The sequence below is a fragment of the Egretta garzetta genome, unplaced genomic scaffold (genome assembly GCF_000687185.1).
Source record: "Egretta garzetta isolate BGI_Z169 unplaced genomic scaffold, ASM68718v1 scaffold33, whole genome shotgun sequence".
Lineage (NCBI taxonomy): Eukaryota > Metazoa > Chordata > Aves > Pelecaniformes > Ardeidae > Egretta > Egretta garzetta.
In genome coordinates this window covers 792,728-811,348 of record NW_009259250.1, presented here as the reverse complement: position 1 = coordinate 811,348, position 18,621 = coordinate 792,728, and the positions used below count along the sequence as shown (strand labels likewise).

Genomic DNA, 18,621 nt, shown 5'->3' with positions numbered 1-18,621 from the left:
ATGGATGGCTATTATGGAAACCCTCGGAACGGAGAACCCTGCCACCCATGCATGTGCCCAGGGGCACCGACAAGCAATATGTACTTTGCACGTTCATGTTACCAGGACTCCCAGTCTGCACAACTGGTCTGCAATTGTCTTGAGGGATACTCAGGTACAAAGAAAAATGTTGATTTTATTAAATCTAATTAAATCAAATTTTATTTAGCTTTGATTCTATTAAAATTAATGTAAGAGGGAAGAATGACCTTCCTCCATCCATCCTCTGTTCAGAAATTACAAGTGAGGTAATGACAATAAAATAGATAAGAAACGTTAACACTCAAATTTACTGAAATTAGATGGGGAAGTCCTGATGGAGGAGAGTGGGAATTATGCAATTAGTGTTTGAAAAAGGGATTCACCTACATGGATACAGTGAAGCCCTTAATTAATCTGATGGCACTTTCTGGAAACTTCCTCCTTTCCGCATTAATCTGGTGGGGAGAGGAGGGGAGCACTGTAGTTACTTGTTACCTCTGAAAAACAAGTGTCGGAAGCCTGAATCAGAAAGAACAGGGCATCAAAAAGAGCTGCTAAGATTTCCTAAACAGAGAAAATCTTTCATCATACAGAGGAATCTTGCTTTGATGTTACACCCAAAAGTGACTGTTTCACTGTTCAAGTGGTCACTTCAGAAGTGAGGTTTCCATTCTCAGCTGTCTCAAATGCAGATATTTTTGCAGCAAACTGATGCCTTGCTTCCTAAGATCCCATTGACTTAGCTTGAATTTCTGCAGGTAAAACTGAAGATATTTCCCTCCCCCTAGGCATTAGGAAGATCTCCAGTGGTGGAAGCAAGCCCTAATGGGAAACATTGCCAAAAACTAAACTGATGCTGTCATCTTTATTTAGGCCAGGTTCCTTTATAAATCAAGAGTAGTTTTGCTTGAGTAATTGCTGTAGGGCCAAAATGATCCTTGTTGGTACTCACCCAGGGAACTTCTGTCCTCACAAACCACCTCAGTCCTCAGTTCTGGACTTTATTCCTCCTGCTCCTTCACAACAACACTCTTGGTCACCTCTGTGGCACCGGGCGCACTTCCTCAGAGATTGTGAAGGGCTCTGGTCCTGAAGACCACAGCAAAGGAGCAGAGTTCTTGGTTGAGGATGAGCCAGTGGATGAGGTCCCAGCAACACCAGCCTGCCCAGAAATGTTTCTAAGATGCAGAGAGGTAGCACCCCAATCTGGGCGGGCATTGAGATGACATGCAGAAGTAATTGCAATGCAAGCAAGCAAGGACAGAGTGTCCCAGAGCTCATCTGACCTCCTGGGGATCCTCCACTGGGTTACAGAAAGGAGGGCAGGTCTGCTGGGCTCTGGTTGATCTGGGAAAGGGCACCCTCCAGGGTGAAGGCCCCAGGGAAAATCCTGTAAATATGGCCAACCCTGACTACTGCCATTGAAAGGACTTTGATGGAAAAAGATGTTTGGAGGTGCTGTGTGAGGAGGTACCTATTTACTCCTACTGGAAGGACTTCTTTGGTAAAAACAACTTGGGATGAGGAGAGTACATTTCCATCAGATTTCAGTGTGGGAGATGCAATTTAAACCGATCATAGGATTAAAGGGCAACAGTCTCAAGCAGGTGGATAATTTCCATTGGAGATGTGCATTTGAACAGTCTGAATCTTTTAACAGTATTACTGGAAATTACATGTTTCACTTGAATTCCCATCAACCAAGCAAATACTTTTACCTTCCTTTCCAACAGGCAATCGGTGTGATGAGTGTCCTAGTGGGTTCTACAAAAAACCAGGCAGCTCCGGACTTGACTGTGTGCCATGTCCCTGCAATAACAACATTGATGTGACAGACCCAGAGTCCTGTAACAGGGTCACCGGGGAATGCACCAAGTGTTTACACAACACCCATGGAGCAAACTGCCAATTCTGCAAACCAGGGTATTTTGGCTCAGCCCTCGACCAAGACTGTCGAAGTAAGCAAGCAACAGCACTGCAACCGGGTATTACTACCAAGAAAAGTTTTAAAGACATTAGGCCATAGGGAGAGGTTAGCCCTTGGAATGACAGTAAAACTAGAGCAGATCAATGGAGCAAAATATGAGAATACCAAATATACTTCTATCCAGCGATACAAATAACTGTTAATACAGCATCTATTAAATTCTTTGTCATCCAAGTCTCACTAAATGTCATACTGAATATCACTCCTAGGAAATATTCATTTGTGAAATTAAATCAGTACTCTCTGTTAGAAAAATAAATGTGCATTCAGCCCGTTCAGGAAGGAATCAAAAGTAAAGGAATCAAAGATAATTGTTTATCCATGTTGCTGGCTGATGCCAACTAAGCAATGCTCAGTTAACCAGATGATCCCTTGCTGAGGTCCTGGCCTTACCAGTTGTTTTCATTAAGTGGCTCCATGAGGACACTGTCGGTAACTCCACACTTTTAACAGAAGGGCAGGAGTGTAAGAAAAAGCAAGGCATAAGTTTCTTCCCAACATTTCTCAAAGGCTATTGTCATAAGTGTGCCTGATTGAGGGTCTAATTTCTACAGGCCAGACAATTACAGGTATTTTCAAGAAACTCTTTTTCTGGGAATCTCTAAACTACAGTTCAAGCCCATTCCTTGTTCATTCTTGGAAGATCCCTGTTAGAAATTGTTAAGCAAGAACTTCTGGCTTCTCACAAGGAAGGCTTCTTATCTTACTTGGCTTACTGGGGTTTCCCACGCTGGATAGTGCCTACTGTAAATCAGCCTCTCCTTACCCAGCATATTTAACCTTTCATTCTAATAAGATTCAAAATTCACTACGCCTTCATTTTTTGTGCCTGTATTAAAAGTACTGACCGTTCCCAGTAAGTTTGCTCAAAGCGATATATAAACTATTACAGAAAGCTGGGTAAACTGTATGAGATTAAAAATGTGTTCAAGATTACCAGAAGTACAGCATGGACTTTATATACAGCTCTGATTGTCCATCAACTGTCTATATTATTTTCTGCTGTAATAGTTGTCCTTCTTCTTCCAGGGTGCACGTGCAATCGGGCAGGTGTTCACCGCACCATGTGCCCAGGGGGGGACGCAGCCTGTCTGTGTGACCCAGCCACGGGAGCTTGCCCTTGCCTGCCCAATGTGGTGGGCACGACATGCAACCAGTGTGCCTCTGGCTACTGGGACCTGGCTAGTGGAAAAGGATGTCAGATGTGTGACTGTGATCCAAAAAACTCCCAAAGCAACCAATGCAACCAGGCAAGAAAATTACTCTGCTTCCCAGGAACTGTGGTGGTGGTGTTTTGGCATGGTATGGCGGGGGACCCTCTTATACATGAGGATAGTTTTTTGTCGTGCTCCCTGCAAACAAGAACTCTTTGGAAGTTTGCAGTTGGTGTGATCACACTTTGAGGCATTATATCGAACGTGCTGTTCTGATAATGTGCCTCTGCTTGTAAGCAATTTCTCTTTGCCTGTGTGTCTCTTTGTCAAGTGGATCTTAGAAATACTTTGTAAGAAAATGTCACATAGGAAAAAACTGTCTCACTAGCTATCCGTATAGGGAAGAAGGAAGTCCAGGCTTGGACCCAAGAGCCTTATGAGTGTTTTTTTGTTTATTTTCCTAAAGTAGCAGCTGTGGCCAGAATGTTAATCATGCCTCATCTAGCAGACTGCTAGAGTACCTTTTCTCATCTTTAACTCCTGTGCACTTTTTAGGGCTACAATGTAGAAAAAATAAAACAGCGTTTCAGAGTAGAGAAGTGAAATTGTGGTCCCATGGAGTCAACAGCAATTTTGCTATTGACTTCAGAGCACCAGAAGCTTATCCCAAGCTCTTGCTGATGTGCTTTCACATTTTCCTTTCAATATGCTTTCTGTTTGTTCCAGTTTATTTAGTGGTTTTATTATTTTTCTTAGCAAATGTAGCTCTTAACCTCAAAGAACTACTATTGCTTTTCTGTAGCTGTACCAGTTATCAGAGCTGTAATTCCCTGCAGTTTCATTTAATAGCTGAATTCCAAAATAAATTTTCTAGGGCAATGTGCATAATATACCCTCGAGGTTTTCAGTTAATGTATCATGCGGTTAAAAGTTGAAATGTTAAAATGAGTACTTTGCTCCAGCAAAAGTAAGAAGTTCTGCAAACAAAAAGAATCCTCTCTCAGATCATAGTCAGAGGATGAGTTCTCAAAGAGCATCTGTAGGCTGGAACATACAAAATCTTTTGTATTAGTAGGGTCCTCTCAAAGTCCCTTTTGTTTTCACAGACTTCAGGAGGAGGATGGGAAAGGTGGGCCAATGCTGTATAAACCATGGTGTTCAAAGACCATGTGCAAGCAGTGTCACTCCAGTCCCCCCATACAGCTATATGGCATAAGTCACAGGGAGAAAAAGTAACCCAGTAAATAATGTATATCCAGCCATATGACTCTGCAGGAAGTTATTTAATCCTGTCTTTACAGCTTACAGGCCAGTGTCCATGTAAGCTAGGTTACAGCGGAAGACGTTGCAATGAATGTGAGGAAAATTACTTCGGCAATCCCCAGACGCATTGCATTTGTAAGTATTACTAGGTGGGGACAACTGGATCAGAAACTGCCTCAAAAGAAACGTTTACCTTTTATATTCATAGGGGAGACGGGGCATACATCTAGAGAAGCAGGCTTTCAGACCTTTGTGTGTATGAGGTGGACAAAAGTGTTTATATTATTTATCTATATTGTTCCTTCTACAGTTATGATGGGACCATGGAAGTTAGAGGTGAAGAAGAGCCATTAGCCAGGCAGTCCGCTTTACTCTAACTCAAACACCGGTTCGCTTTTATTGTCTTGCAATGCACAGTTGTACCTTCTGCGTGCATTAATCCCACAGGAAAGGAACAACTAGATGTAACTTGCTGTCCCTTTCTTGCAGCGTGCGACTGTAACCCAGAGGGAACCAGCCAGCCCAAGTGTGACAAAGCCACTGGTGCATGTAACTGCCGTGCTGGCGTCACCGGCCGGTTCTGCGACCAGTGCGGCCGAGGCTTTGAGAAAGACTTTCCCTCTTGCCGTCAGTGTCACCTTTGTTTTGACCAGTGGGACACTGAAATTACTGCCCTTGCTCAGACTGTTCAGCGGTTAATGAGGTTTGCTGCAAATCTCAAAGATAAAGGACAACGAATGGCCGGCTGTGACATGCGCTTCAAAGCCTTTGAAGATGCCATTTCTGAAACTGAAAGAATTTTGAGACATCCTGTTCTTTCACGGGAGGCCCTCTCAGGCATCAAGGATTTTCAGGGCTACATTCAGTAAGGGCTCCGTTGCTCGTTGCTCATGAAAAAGTCCCTTGGCTGAGAAAGCAGTCTTCCCCCAGGCATTACCAGCCATCCCTACACACCAAATCCCGCTTCCAATCAGCACACAGATGCTGGACTACTAAGTCACTGTTTTCAATAGATCTGTGAATGAAATAATCCTTACATATATTATCTGTCCCCCCCAGATAAAAAAAAAAAAGAAGTTAAATGCTGGAATTTTCCAGTTCATCCTAAGGGTTTTCTAAATAAACCATTACAAGGAAATGTGTCTGATAATTTAGAAATTTATTTCTTGTCCTCTAAAATACTGTGTAGTGTATCTCAGTTCTAGTTTAAGAACAATCTGGTCTGACTTCTGCATAACTGCCATTTCCCTTTCAGACGAGAAGTTGCACAAATGGATCCCCTTCACAGAAGGCTGTACGAGTTTCCTGACCTTAACAAGAACATAAAGGACATTGGGGAAGAAGCTGACCTGGTGTATGAACTTCTACAACAGAAAATACACCTGCATCAAAGTTTTTATTACTTGAACCTCAAAGGTAAGGCAGGCCAGCAAAGAACTGAAATAGGCGAACATTTTCTGTGGAATTTCAGTATGTTTTTCTCACCATCGAATCATATAACATTTCAAAGATTCCTAGATTTTAGCTTCCTATGGTAGCACAAAAATGTAAATACTAACAACATTTTATACTGGCTTTCCAAGCTCCCTTCTATCTGAAAATGCCATTATTTCTAGCATCCTAAATTTCAGGTGCATGTGCCAGGGTCACGTCAGTCAGAAGTCTCATGAATCCTGATGTTTACATCAGGATTTAAAGGCCACCCAGTTTCACAGTACAGACTCTACAGATCATACAGTAGAACAGCAAAGGATTTTTTCCCCACTCCTGACTCCTCTTGCTCTTAGCAATGCTTAAAGAATGTTGTACAGCAATGGTTTGTTTAATTAGAGCAGAGATTCATAGTGCAACTTCTTAGTGTTCCCATGGGAAAATACATGACTTTATGTGGTAAGGAACTAGCTCTCCATCATCAAAAAACATGAAGTCAGAGCTGAGTTCCTTGGCATTTTTGAATGAATTACACCGTCTGTGCTTGAGCTAAGTATAGTCTCCATCAGCTGGTAATAGCAGTAACAACAATGTCACAGGCTGGCTACTGGAGAAAGGTGGGGATGTCTCAGTCAGGGATCTCGAACAGATGTGAACTCATCCACAGTGGCAGGAGATTGCCAGCAATATACTCTCCAAAGAGGCATCTGCCAAGGTACAGACCCACAGAAGATAAGGTGTGCACCACAGAAGACACAAGCTACAGGCAACGCACTCCCATTTACAGCTCCTCTGTGTTTTGTTTGGGCGAGGAGATTGGCCTAGATGAGATTGAAAGAAAAGAAGGAAAAGTCAACAGAATACAAAGCTGAGGGAAAGGAAGAGGGGAGAAGAGGGATTAATTAAGCTTTAGGGCTCCCCTGCCCTGTTGTACTTGGCAGTGCCCCCGGGGCCAGCTCTTCCGCTCAGGTCCCAGTGTGAGCAGCCAGCACAGCTCTCCCAGGCTTCTCTTCCCAATTCAAATGAGTCTTGTGCAGACTCTGAGAAAGGCATGAAGGCAAAGAAACAATAAATCCCAGGGAAGTCAGTGGATGCACAGCTGAAGCATCTGTCTGGTCATGTTCCAAACCCGCTTCGTCTTTGGGCCTCAGGAGATGGATAAACAGGCCTATAAAAAGCACACAGGGGTGTGGGGAGGGGAATACTTTGAATTTAAGCTGAATTTCGGTCAGGGCCACAAATATTGATTTGCCTTGCTACCAAGTGTCTAACAGCACAGAAATAACATTTCTCTCAAGATTCCCTCAACTTTGGGTTCTCTGGAGATCTGGGAAGCCTCGACAGCAGCAGCTTTAAAGTATGTGTTTTGCCAAAGGCCTGAGTCCTTTTCTTATGCTATTAATCACCTTCTCTGATATCTGGGAGAAAGTCTCACCTCATCTTCATTTCAGGATCAGCAGTACGTCCTAGGTATGGCTCTGTCTGCTTTTCCCTCTCACTTTTTTGCTGGCCAAAGCAAGTAGGGTAGAGCAGGATATAGCCATGAACCCCATCTGGGGTACATTTGGCACTTGTGCTCCAAGCACACGTGTGGAACGGACTCCTACCTACCTCTCTTTGCAGAAGATCAACTGAACAAGAATTCAGGACTTGGAGACTTCCTCACAGGCATACATTCAGCTGGCTGACCTGGAAACATAAATATCTAATGATGAATTAAAATCACTGGAAAAACCAAGGCACAAGTGTCCTTAGAAGAATGTTTGCAGTTTATGAGATCTCATTAAATTAGGACGTTCCAGCCTTGGCCCCTGCCTTTGCAGCCACTGTGGTATGGTAATGCAGTGCGTACAGCTTCCTAGGCTGTAAATCAAGCCTCTCCTAAGACACTGTGTTTAACGTAAAGGAACTTGGACACTCTACAGCTTCATCACAAACCAAGCGTGAAAAATGCATTTGGGCCACTTAATGGAGAGCTGAACCACTGTAAAACATTCCTGCGATGGAATTGTTGCACAGAAAAAACTCTCTGGCTTAGATATGGAGTTACAGCAGCCTCTTGCCGGGTATTCGGTATTAGGAGCTAACTTTAAATTGTGCATTGTTTCCAAGAGTTACAAGATAAAATAAACAGCCCTGGTTCCACAGGATAACTAAACATTGTTCAGCTTCAATCAAAGCAAGGCCAAGGGATTTAGAGCCTGATTCAAGGAGGACCTGATGAGTGCCTTGTCGTTGACTTCAACTAGTAACTGAGGCGGTTACCAGCACAAAGAGGGATGTTAATCAATGACTTCTAATGCTTTTTCACTGCCGACACATCAGTTCTGGCTCATTGCGTGTACTTCTGCCTGGGGATTTGGGGACAACTTTAGGTTCTCTAGAGATCTGGGAAGCCTCGACAGCAGCAGCTTTAAAGTATGTGTTTTGCAAAAGTCCTTTTCTTATGCTATTAATCTGAAAAAAACCCGTAATCTTCAACCCTTTTGAGTCTGCTTAAGGGAAGCCTATACTCTTACTGAAAATATTTTTTGCCTGGCCTACTAGCTTATCATGGAAATGCTTTTTTTTTTAATGCATCAACCCTGAAATTGGATTTTCCAGAGCCAAAGAAAACTCATAAATTCCCATTTGTAACCTACATTTTGGCCTCCATTCAGCAGACCATTTAACTTCTGGGTGTTATGCTGAACATAGAGGACAAATGCTTTCCTGACACACAGTCAGAGAGCTGATCATTTCACAGGTTTTACAACTGGCAGAAACAGTTCTCCTGCCTAAACTTCAAAACAGCATAAATGACAGGAGCTTTATCAAATCGACAAGGGCAGCAACTCATGAGCTACTGATGAATGCAGATTAGCAGCAGTTTGTGTCATTAATGGGATCCCCTCTGTACTTTTGTATCTTCCATTGGCTTCTCATACACCTTGGACTCTGAAGAATGATATGGGATCCACTGTATTTGCATCAGTTTTAGCAGGTTTTATGAGTATCAGTAACTATTCCTGTTTGCCAACTGACTGAGTAGAGGATTAAAAACCTTGACTGAGGAAATGACAGCTCCTGTCTGTCCCTGCTGTCCCAAATCAAACAACAGTGGGAACAAACTGAATCACCTGTCACTCACCATTTATCTAGAATTCAAGTAAATACATTAATTAAATGCAACCAAAATACAGTCAGTACTAAATCCTATTTCTGTCGCTACAGAGGCCATCAGCAACATTAGGAAACACTTTGAAGTGTCATTGCTGGCAGAACAGAAGACCAGTGGGACAACCCCTATTGTAAGATACTCAGAGTACACCAGGAACCACACGCTCGCTATGTTGGGCCATCAGGCCTTGAACGCAGGTGTGCTGGAACAGCTCAGGATGACCAAGACCCCCAACATCCAAAACTTGAATGAAAAGGTAGGCACTGTGAATTTTGAATGGAAGCTAAACAAAAAAAAACCTTGTTTGATGCTGTTAGTAGGTTTTATTTTTAAAAGGGAGTGTTTACATGCATTTTTAAATCTGGAAATCGACACTTTCCTGGCACAGACATGCAGTCACGTCAGAAACAGCTGCACTTCTCAGCTGTGGTTACTACCACCCTCCTGGAAGCCATTGCTCCCAGGGCAGACTCAGCACAAGGAACTGTTTAAGCACTCTCTAGTCTCAAGAGGATGTCAATGTAAAGAAAGATTAACCCCAACCTCCTCCATCAGCAACTTAAACTAAGCAGAGCAACGTTGCCCTGGAGTGGGTGGGGAGTGCTCACATATCCTTTGCATCACCCGTGGGAGAGGAAGGGATTTCTGTCCTTCTGTGGGGCGGCAGTGAATACCTGATAGCACCTTCAGTCAGCCCTGCCAGATCAGGAAGACATCATCCATCTAGGCCTTTAGTCTCATCATCATCTGTGTCAAACTATATGGAGGGCTAGACATGGTACCATGTTGTTCAAGAGGTGATCTGGATCTTTTAGAATGAGCCATTGGCCAATGGGCTGGATGTGCCCAGGGGACAGTTTCAGCCCTTTTGCCATAGAGGAGTGAAGCAAGAGTCTTAGTGCAACACATGGAACCCAACCAATGGCTCCTGCAAGGATGCTCAGAGCCATGGGCTGTGGTTGCATCCTTCAAGTCAGGGGAGGGAGACGTGTAACTGGCAGCGACACCCATCTTTGGAGAGACCAGATCACCATCTCTCTGGGAAAATCACATCCCATGTTCAATGCTCATATGACATCAAACACCTTCCTTCCCCCCAGGAGTGTATCTCAGGCTCCCAGAGGAGTCCTGACATAAGCATCTTCCTTATTGCAGATCTGTGGTGCACCAGGAGACCAGCCCTGTGTCACAGCAGCCTGCGGGGGAGCTTTGTGCCAGGACAGTCATGGATTCAGGCAGTGCGGTGGCCCAAACTGCAGTGGAGCTCTCCCTCTCTCCACTGATGCCTTCAGAAAAGCTGAGGAGACTACTGTGTTGCTAAATAACTTGACTATTCGGCTACGGGAACCTGAGAATCAGGTGCTGTATATCAAACCTACGTTTGTTCAGTGAAATGGATGGAGGATGACATTTGAGGGGGTCACAAATCTACAAAAATTTACCTGCTCCTTGGACAAAGAGCAGTGATGTAGTGATGGATCCTGTTCCAACACCATAGACCTACCATGATTCAGTACTGGGAGTATTAGATGCCAGTCCCACCCAGACACTGTGGCCTTAGCTATGCCTTCCTCAAAGCTGCCAAGATCTCACGGGTCATGGTGCCCTGTGCCTATGGAAGTTGGTGGCATCAGGCTAGTATTTTCTATATTTTTATTGGGAAAGATTCAAATGGCACCGTCTGTCAGTAACCTGAGTATGGCCCATGCTTACTGCAGTGGGATTACTGCTGTGCTTAGCATTAAGCTCTATTTACACAACTTCATACTACTCTTATGTTTGCCATTAAATGATTTTTGCAAATAATTTCAAGACAACACTTTTCTGCCCCTGGTGTTGTTTAGGCATCAAGTAGTCAGCCATACTGCACAGTAGCAGTGAAAAATAACTCAAGTAAAGTGTGGTCAAGGAAACAAAACAGTCAAATCCTCAAAGAACAATAAGGACAGTTTGTTCTTGTTAACAGTCAGAGATGATTCCTGTTACAGGCACATTTTCCAACAGAAATGTCATTCTGCTGTGGCTTTGTCCTGCCCCTGCGGGGTGCCTGAGCATCCATTTCCTCTTTTTAGAACACACGGGATGCTCTGCATGGACACTCTGCATCACAGCTAACCGGTTTAGAAATGAGCAATCAGACAGATGCCTGGGGCCCCAGGACACAGAGAGAGCAAAAGGCATTTGCTGAGGTGGTGAGCACCAGGCTGCTGGGACATCGACTTCAGTGCTCGCAAGCCTCAGGCAGCTCTGTGATAATATGAGCAAAGCATTTCAAGATGTTTCAGAAATAAAACCATCACCATTTTTCTTGTTGCATGGGGAAACAGAGAATCTCTTCCTTCCCCACGCCACAGAGGTGGTACCTCTGCATTTCCTTAAGGCAAAGCATAGCCTCCAGCAAAGTAAAATACTGTTGGAATTCGATGATTCATCTAAAGCACTCATTTAAGTTATCAAGAATACTAATTTAATGGAAAAATGTAACTTTTAAAGACAAGCCTTAAAATCTACCTTCCTTATTTGTGTCCTCTTAAGAGTATTTTTCACAGCAAGTCCAATGTGAAAAGGCAAATGAGATGACATGCCTTTTCTGTACCGAACCCGATCCCTGATGCGCTGCGGTACTGCAATAGAAAGTAAGTGTGGTTGCAGAGAGAAAAAAAATGCTTGATTTAAGATTTTTCTGAGGCCAGATGAAGGCCTTGATATAGCAACTTCCCCAAAGGGATCTCCCACTACTCTTCAAAGCCACATCAAGTGATTCCAGCTGAGACTTGGATCAAAATTACTTTTGTGTCAGAGCTCAACTTGCCAACTAATGATAGATAACCTCTGAAAAACTACTCTGCTATTTCTAATAATATTTCCAGGTTGAAAGTATTAGAAAAATGGCAGAAGACAGCAAGTTGAAAGGCTCACAGTTTAATGGGCAACTGGAGGCAGCTAAGAGTCAAATTGAAGTTGAGCGAGAGATCACTAAGGAGTTCATCCGAAAAGTGAAAGACTTCTTGCTAGGTAAATATGCAAAATTCTCTTTGACTAATTTTTAATATCCCAATATAATATAGCATACTAGATGGCCAAAAAATGCTCTAGCTGTATACACATCAAATTTATTGTCTACCTCCTGATCTGCACTATCTTTTTCAATCCCTTTTTTCTAGTGCTTCTTTCCCCCATGTGACAGTGCTTTGTATTACTTTTCCAATAGATGTTACGTTCTAATTGTCATCTTTTATTAATTTGCTTATTTTGAAGCATGCAAGTAATTCTTTCAGTTCCTGGTTTATCTGCGTAAAGGACTACTAACGTTATTTCATACAGTATATAATGTCCGGGCATGTCCAATGCATCCTCAAATTGTTATTCCACCCCCTTCTTCCAGGCCCATAAATAGAGGCTCTCCATAGGGAGCGTGGGAATTAGGACACATACTGCTCCGTCGTCTCCATAAAGCTGTAACTCGAGGAATCAAAGGATTCTGGTAGAACTTCACGGCTCTCATAAAAAATAACAAAACAACCATATATACCCTAAAACTTTTTCCACCCTCGCAATGGCAGAAAAATGCTGTAAGAAACAGACCCTAAGTTTTTTTTACCAGATGCACATCAAAGGAGTTCAAATGTGGTAGGATTTTTTTTAATCTGTTGAATGTAGCTGATCTCATATGTTTCTAAGGATTGCATGTTGGCAGTCCTTTGGCATTCATACCTCTACATCCAAATGGGAGCGAGGACAGAGGACTTCCTTTGTTCAGGAACATTTAAGTTATTTTATTGAATTGGAAGAAAAACTCCATTTAAGTCCTTAAGATTCGCAGATTTTTATCTAATAGCAATTGAAAATTCCATCTTTGGCTCTTCTTTTGTTTCTTAGCAGACATACAGCATTTACTAAGAACTATAGAAGCATTTTTTCATTAATTTTTTATTTGTAAATTGAAATTCAAGAACTGTAACAGCCAAGATGCATACAGTTACATTAAAAATGCTGTACTCCACATTGATGTGAATGGTAGTTTTAGATTCATATATTTCTACAGAAAATAGCTCTTAGGAATGCACTACTGTTTGCACAGTAACTACCTTCTATTTAATTCCTTGGAACATTAACACAAACATTTAATATGTTTCAACTCTTTTGTCACCCAAGGTCTTGTCTATAAAGGGAAGTGAGCAGAAAACTGAAGTGATGATGAGACTCCACAAGGCACCAACTGCTCTGTGTCCCCGTGCCTCTTAGCAAAGAACTAGGATGAGATCATTTCTAAGGAGAATTGTCCAAATACATTTTTTTCTACCGTAAATTCCCATCCTGTCTGAGCCTGACCAAAGTTCCCTCTGTAGCTCAGCCTTTCTCATTAACCAGTGAAGGAACCACTTTCTCAATATTGTGGCGACTCTGGGGAAGGGATTACACCCACCAGCTGGCTTGGAAAGCTCCATTCACACCCCAGTCTCTCCAGCGCCTCTTTGATCTGGGGGCTGAGGAAGAAATGGGCTCTGACACATCTAGCTGTGCCTTGCACTGATTTAAAACCTTCCATGGGCTCAGTTCTGCATCAGAATTTTAATAACCCAGTTCAAAGTGGGTTCAAATCCTCATTTTAGCCAGTTCTGACAACACTAACAGCAGTACCTGGAAGCATAATATTAAATTACAAAATGTTGGAGATAATTCTCTTACCCCCTTGCTGTGCCTGTCAGCTTTATTCTGCCACATAACTGAAAGGGTAGGCAGCCATAACGATAATTTCCATTTCACTGGAAGGTTACCTTCACGATACCCTCAGCTCCCTTTCTGTTGCAGATGAGAGCGCACCTCCAGAAGACATTGAGAAGGTGGCAAACTACGTTCTGCAAATAAACCTTTCCCTGACTCCACGAGAGCTCACGGGCATGCTTGGCAAAATCAGGAGCATTATGAAGCCCTGTGAGAAGTACAAACTGAATGGGAGTAAGAGAAGCAGAAAAAAGGAGGAAGCGCAGACGCTGCTGGTGGAGGCACAAGAAGCCAAGTGAGTAGGGTATTCTCATAGTGATGTGCTAGCTCCAGCTGGGGTGGCACTATGTGTGGTAGGATGGCTCCATACCCCAGGTAGTATCCTAGTAACACCGGAGGGAAAGCTCGGATGACAGCAGATTTCAGCTTGCCTTTTCCACAGGGCCTCTCCAGCAGGAACGAGCCATGACCACTTGGGCTGCGGGAGCCAACGTGCTGCAAGGTGGCAGCTCCCACCAGCTCTTGGCTCCTCCACCTGCTGAGTCAAAGAGGCCAAGGCCTTCCGTACTTCCACGGTGGACCTAGTGGGTCATTACATCTGATTCACTGGGGAGAGAGAAAATACGTTCACCCATAAGCGAGCTTTCCTTACCAGCAGTGCACCACCAGGCACTTGGCAGTGCCCAGCCTCACCTTTAGTACAGCCGCTCACGTGCCCCACACAAGGTCGTGACTGAGGTTTTGCTTTGCCAACTTAGGAACCACAGTTTCAACAGTGGTTGTTGGACCTGAGGGAACATTCCTGCATGTGAGCATGGGGGCACTTGAAAAGTGTTCTTGCTTTGCTCTTCGCACCACAATACTACACATGCTTCTATTTCTTCCATTCTAGCAAAGCAGCTAAAGCTCTTCCACCTGTGGATGCAGTTCGTAAGAAACTAAAAAATGTTGTCAAGTCCCAAGGACACTCCAAAACCACCTTCATAAAGTTAAACAAAGAGATACAAGGCATGAAAACACAAATCTCACAGGTATCTTGCTGTAAATCTTTTAACTTATTTACTACATATGTTTTAGAAAAAGATACTTCATCTCAAAGTTTCCTTAATGTAAACTTCAATAAATTAAACCAGAATGTGGCGCAGATATGACACCAATTCCATAATGTTTAAGGGTCTCCTCTTGTTAATCAGTTGACATTAATTTCCCCCATTACCACACTCTGCAAGCTGGATGGACGTGCCGTAAGAAACCACAGCCTTCAATTGCTCTGTTTCAGACTGAGAACCAAGTGAACAAGACAAACGATGAACTAAATGACTTGTCAGCAAAGCAGTCTGAGATGGAAGATGAAATTGCCACATTGCAGGCAAAAATGCTGATGAACAAGAATCAAGCTACAAAGGCAAGAGCAGGGGCAGAAGCAGCACACAAGCAAGCCGAGAATGTTGATAACGTAAGCCTTTCTGCCACGTATTACGGGGAAAAAAGATTCCCTCCATGTTTGATAGTATTTTTGAACCAAAAGTATAATTGTGTTGCCCTGCTCTGCTCAAAAATGTGTTAACCTTTTCCTTATGCCATGCAATGCAAAATACCACAGGTTAAGAATAATTTCTTTTTTATTTTAAGGCTTCTGGCAAATAACACTTCTGTTTGCTTGAATGAAAGAAAACATACACATTTCTCTGGCTACTCCGTGACATTTTTCCTTGCACTGTGTATAAGACTCGTAGTCACCATGGGCACCAGTAAACACAACAGAAGAAATCACAAAACCAGATATTAAAATACGTGAGTGATGGAAGCAGCCTGGCCATTCATCCCATGCCACCCTCCTTCAGAGAAAATTGCTGTGGGAGTTGCTTGGAGTTTTTGGTTGGCCAAGTGCTTTTCAGTAGCTCCAATTTTTGAGAATGCACTGAGGCAGCTAGAAATTTGCTAAAATTGCAAGAAGAACCGGGCGGCCACAGCGCAAGCTTGGAGCATGACCAAGCTTCCAGGTTATAAGAAACCTAGTAGAAATCTAAACTGCAGCCTCGACAGCAATCTAAAATGGCACGGAATGGAGTTAGCCAGTAAATATTACTACAGCCAAAAATGTAAAAAATAAAATTAAAAAATGATGCTACAGATAATTAATTAAATTTTAATAAGCCTCATAGCAAAATTGAAATTTACAGAAAAGCGCTATCAAAAGACATTAAAACAGCATAAGCTTTAAAAATCTTAAACCATATTTTCTTCACATCCTTGCCCTCCCTTGACACTTTACATTGCTCCACGGGCAGTTTAGTTGATTTTAATCAGGTTGTGCAAAGCATTCTTCAATGTACACTCACAGATTTTTTTTTTAAAGATGTAAGAGAATGAGAGATTTAAAGTGTGGTTCAAAGAGGATATTCAAAAAAGGTATAAAAATCTCCTTTGGTACACCAGATTAATTATGAGATGCTCTTAAGCTAAGTAACGGCTTTTTGTTACAGGAATTTTCTGACATTAAAAGAAAGTACACCATTCTTCAAGAAAAGCTAAAAGCCCAAGGACCTCCAAGAGTAACACTAGAAAAAGTGAAGCAGCTGAAAGAAGAAGCAGAAAGACTGGCTGAGGAGACGGAAAAAAAAATTAAAAGAATAACAGGTGGTGGTCTCACTTCCACAGCGAGTGGTGAAAATTGTGACAGTCATGAATTAAACTGAAGTCCTGGCCCGCAGACACAAACAGACTAGGTTCACCTGAAATCAGGTTTAAAACAACTTAACTGGTGAAAATCCCTGCTTGAAGCTACCTGAACAGTTTAAAAGCAGTTAAAATGGTTTGGCTTATGTACTTTTTCTGAGATAAATTGGTTGCTAGAAGCAGAGGAACACAGGGGCTTGCGGTGATTTGATTCAGACAGTTTAAAAGCAGGACAAGTGCAAAATCTACATAAAACTTCACTGCAGATTTAGCTGGGAGCTTTGATTTATACACTTGCTTTGGGAATTTGGACCTTAAATCTTTCCTCTGCACTCTGTCTTTCTTTACGTTATCTGAGTGATGGCTCATGTTATAGAGAGCTGCAGGGTGGCTGTTTCTCATCAGTCCGTACTTGTTCCCCTTCAGGCATTATCTCTGAGCAATGGCAGAACAAACCAGGTACAAATGCTGGCTTGTTCAAACATGCAGAGAAATATCCGTGTCCCACACAGCAGGCAGCAGGGCTCGAGTACATGCCTCAGTCACGTCGGTCCACACTCCAGCGTGATCACCCACATGCACTGCCATGGAGATCAAAGCCGACGATGTGCCCTGGACCTGTGGGGCTGTGGCTGGGAGGCAGCAGAGACTGCTCCTCCCAAAGCCTCTTGGGTGGGTTTAGAGGGTCACCAAACCAGAAGAGTACATCTCATGTAATTGCACAGGGGACCTAATTCTGCTTGTAGTAAAGGGCTGGGCATTTCCACTGGGAATCCTTGGACCTGGGATTCTGCCAGGCTCAATGTCCAAAAATACCATGTAATACCACTAAACCAGAAGCAGAAACTCCATCACGGGAGCAAATTCTTCAGGACAGGACCCAAATAAATACTTTGAGCAGATACCTTGAGGAGAAGCATTAAGAGCATCCCAGTCACTCCAAATGCCCAGATAACAAGTGCATTGGAAACAGGCAGTGAATAATGTGGTTTTGACTCATTACCAGTATGTACCACTGGTGTAGCTTCACAGACACCATCAGAAACATTCCTGTGAATGAGGAAGACTTAAACCCATTACACTCCAATTGTCTAGGCTTTACACACATCAGTGGACACACTGTTCCTCTGAGTGTTCCACTTAAGCCAACTCCTTTAAGAACTCCATGTCCTGCCCCATCCTAGTTGATGGGCAAAAGCACATGCTGAGAAATTAATTTCTTTAAGGCTGTCACGTTTCTCTCGCAATCCAGAAGCCAGACTTTTCCCTCCAGTTGCATATATAACATTCCCCATTTGAAATGGGCTTATTGCCTCTAAAACTGCTGGGAAACGAAACGCTGTTAATCCCTGGATTTTACTTACACAACAAATACAAGCATGATTGCATGTCTCTCCTCTTCCAGATTTGGAGAAGAAGCTTCAGGACCTGAATCAAACCAAACAAGACAAGGCAGAGCAATTGAGACAACTCGAGGAACAAGTGATAGCCATTAAAAATGAAATCATGGAGCAGGAAAGCAAGTATGCAACATGCAAAAGTTAGGGTCTCAACAGACCCTCGGGTAAAGTACAACTTAAGTCTTCATGCTTACCACCTCCTGTGCTTCCCGGCACGGAGGGCTCTCTGTAAATTCATCTGAAGGTGCATATAGTATTTTGGCACAGTAACTTCCTCTTGCTTTTTTTTGTCCAGTTGAGTTTATATGGAAATAGGAAATACCTTTTAATAAACCAGCTGATAAAGTAATTGGGATGCCATCTTTGAGGGAGCTCTAAAACACACTCCTCCCCACAGCCCAAGGCTTCTCCTTGGTAGGGGGTTGGAAATGCAAAAGGAGGATTGCTCAGAGAACTACAGGTAACTGCCTCAGAGACTCCCCACACCCCGTGTCTTCTGCGGAACCCTACCATAACCCGTGGCTGTGCCACAACCCTGCATGGGGCTGCACAGACCGGGATGGGGTGATGCAGATGAAGGGCTGCGGTGTCCCCCGGGTACCATCACTGCTCCACCCCCATCTCTTCCCTGGGACAGAGTAGGGGGGTCCCCAGGAACCCCTGACGACGTGGGGGCCCCCCTGAGTTAACTGATAATGCACAAGGATGCCCCATACCTCGCTGCAGCCCTGGGCCAATAGAGGGGGGTGACAGGGAGCCAATTCCCCGGTGCCCACTGGATGGCAGTGCATAGATGCTTAA

At 43.3% G+C, this 18,621-nt stretch overlaps 1 protein-coding gene across 1 annotated transcript in view; it reads left to right on the top strand.

Annotated features, from left to right (window-relative positions):
- The window catches only part of LAMB4 (laminin subunit beta 4), a 42,173-nt gene extending 24,208 nt beyond the window's left edge, over positions 1-17,965 (top strand). The window contains 14 exon segments of the mRNA XM_035891659.1: positions 1-154; positions 1,755-1,979; positions 3,038-3,258; positions 4,464-4,560; positions 4,915-5,290; positions 5,681-5,841; positions 9,070-9,272; positions 10,172-10,375; positions 11,887-12,031; positions 13,829-14,036; positions 14,634-14,772; positions 15,021-15,197; positions 16,228-16,381; positions 17,826-17,965. The exon segment at positions 1-154 is cut by the window's left edge and continues 3 nt beyond it. Of these exon segments, the coding sequence (XP_035747552.1) occupies positions 1-154; positions 1,755-1,979; positions 3,038-3,258; positions 4,464-4,560; positions 4,915-5,290; positions 5,681-5,841; positions 9,070-9,272; positions 10,172-10,375; positions 11,887-12,031; positions 13,829-14,036; positions 14,634-14,772; positions 15,021-15,197; positions 16,228-16,381; positions 17,826-17,965 (2,604 nt within the window).
- The last annotated feature ends 656 nt before the right edge of the window (positions 17,966-18,621 follow it).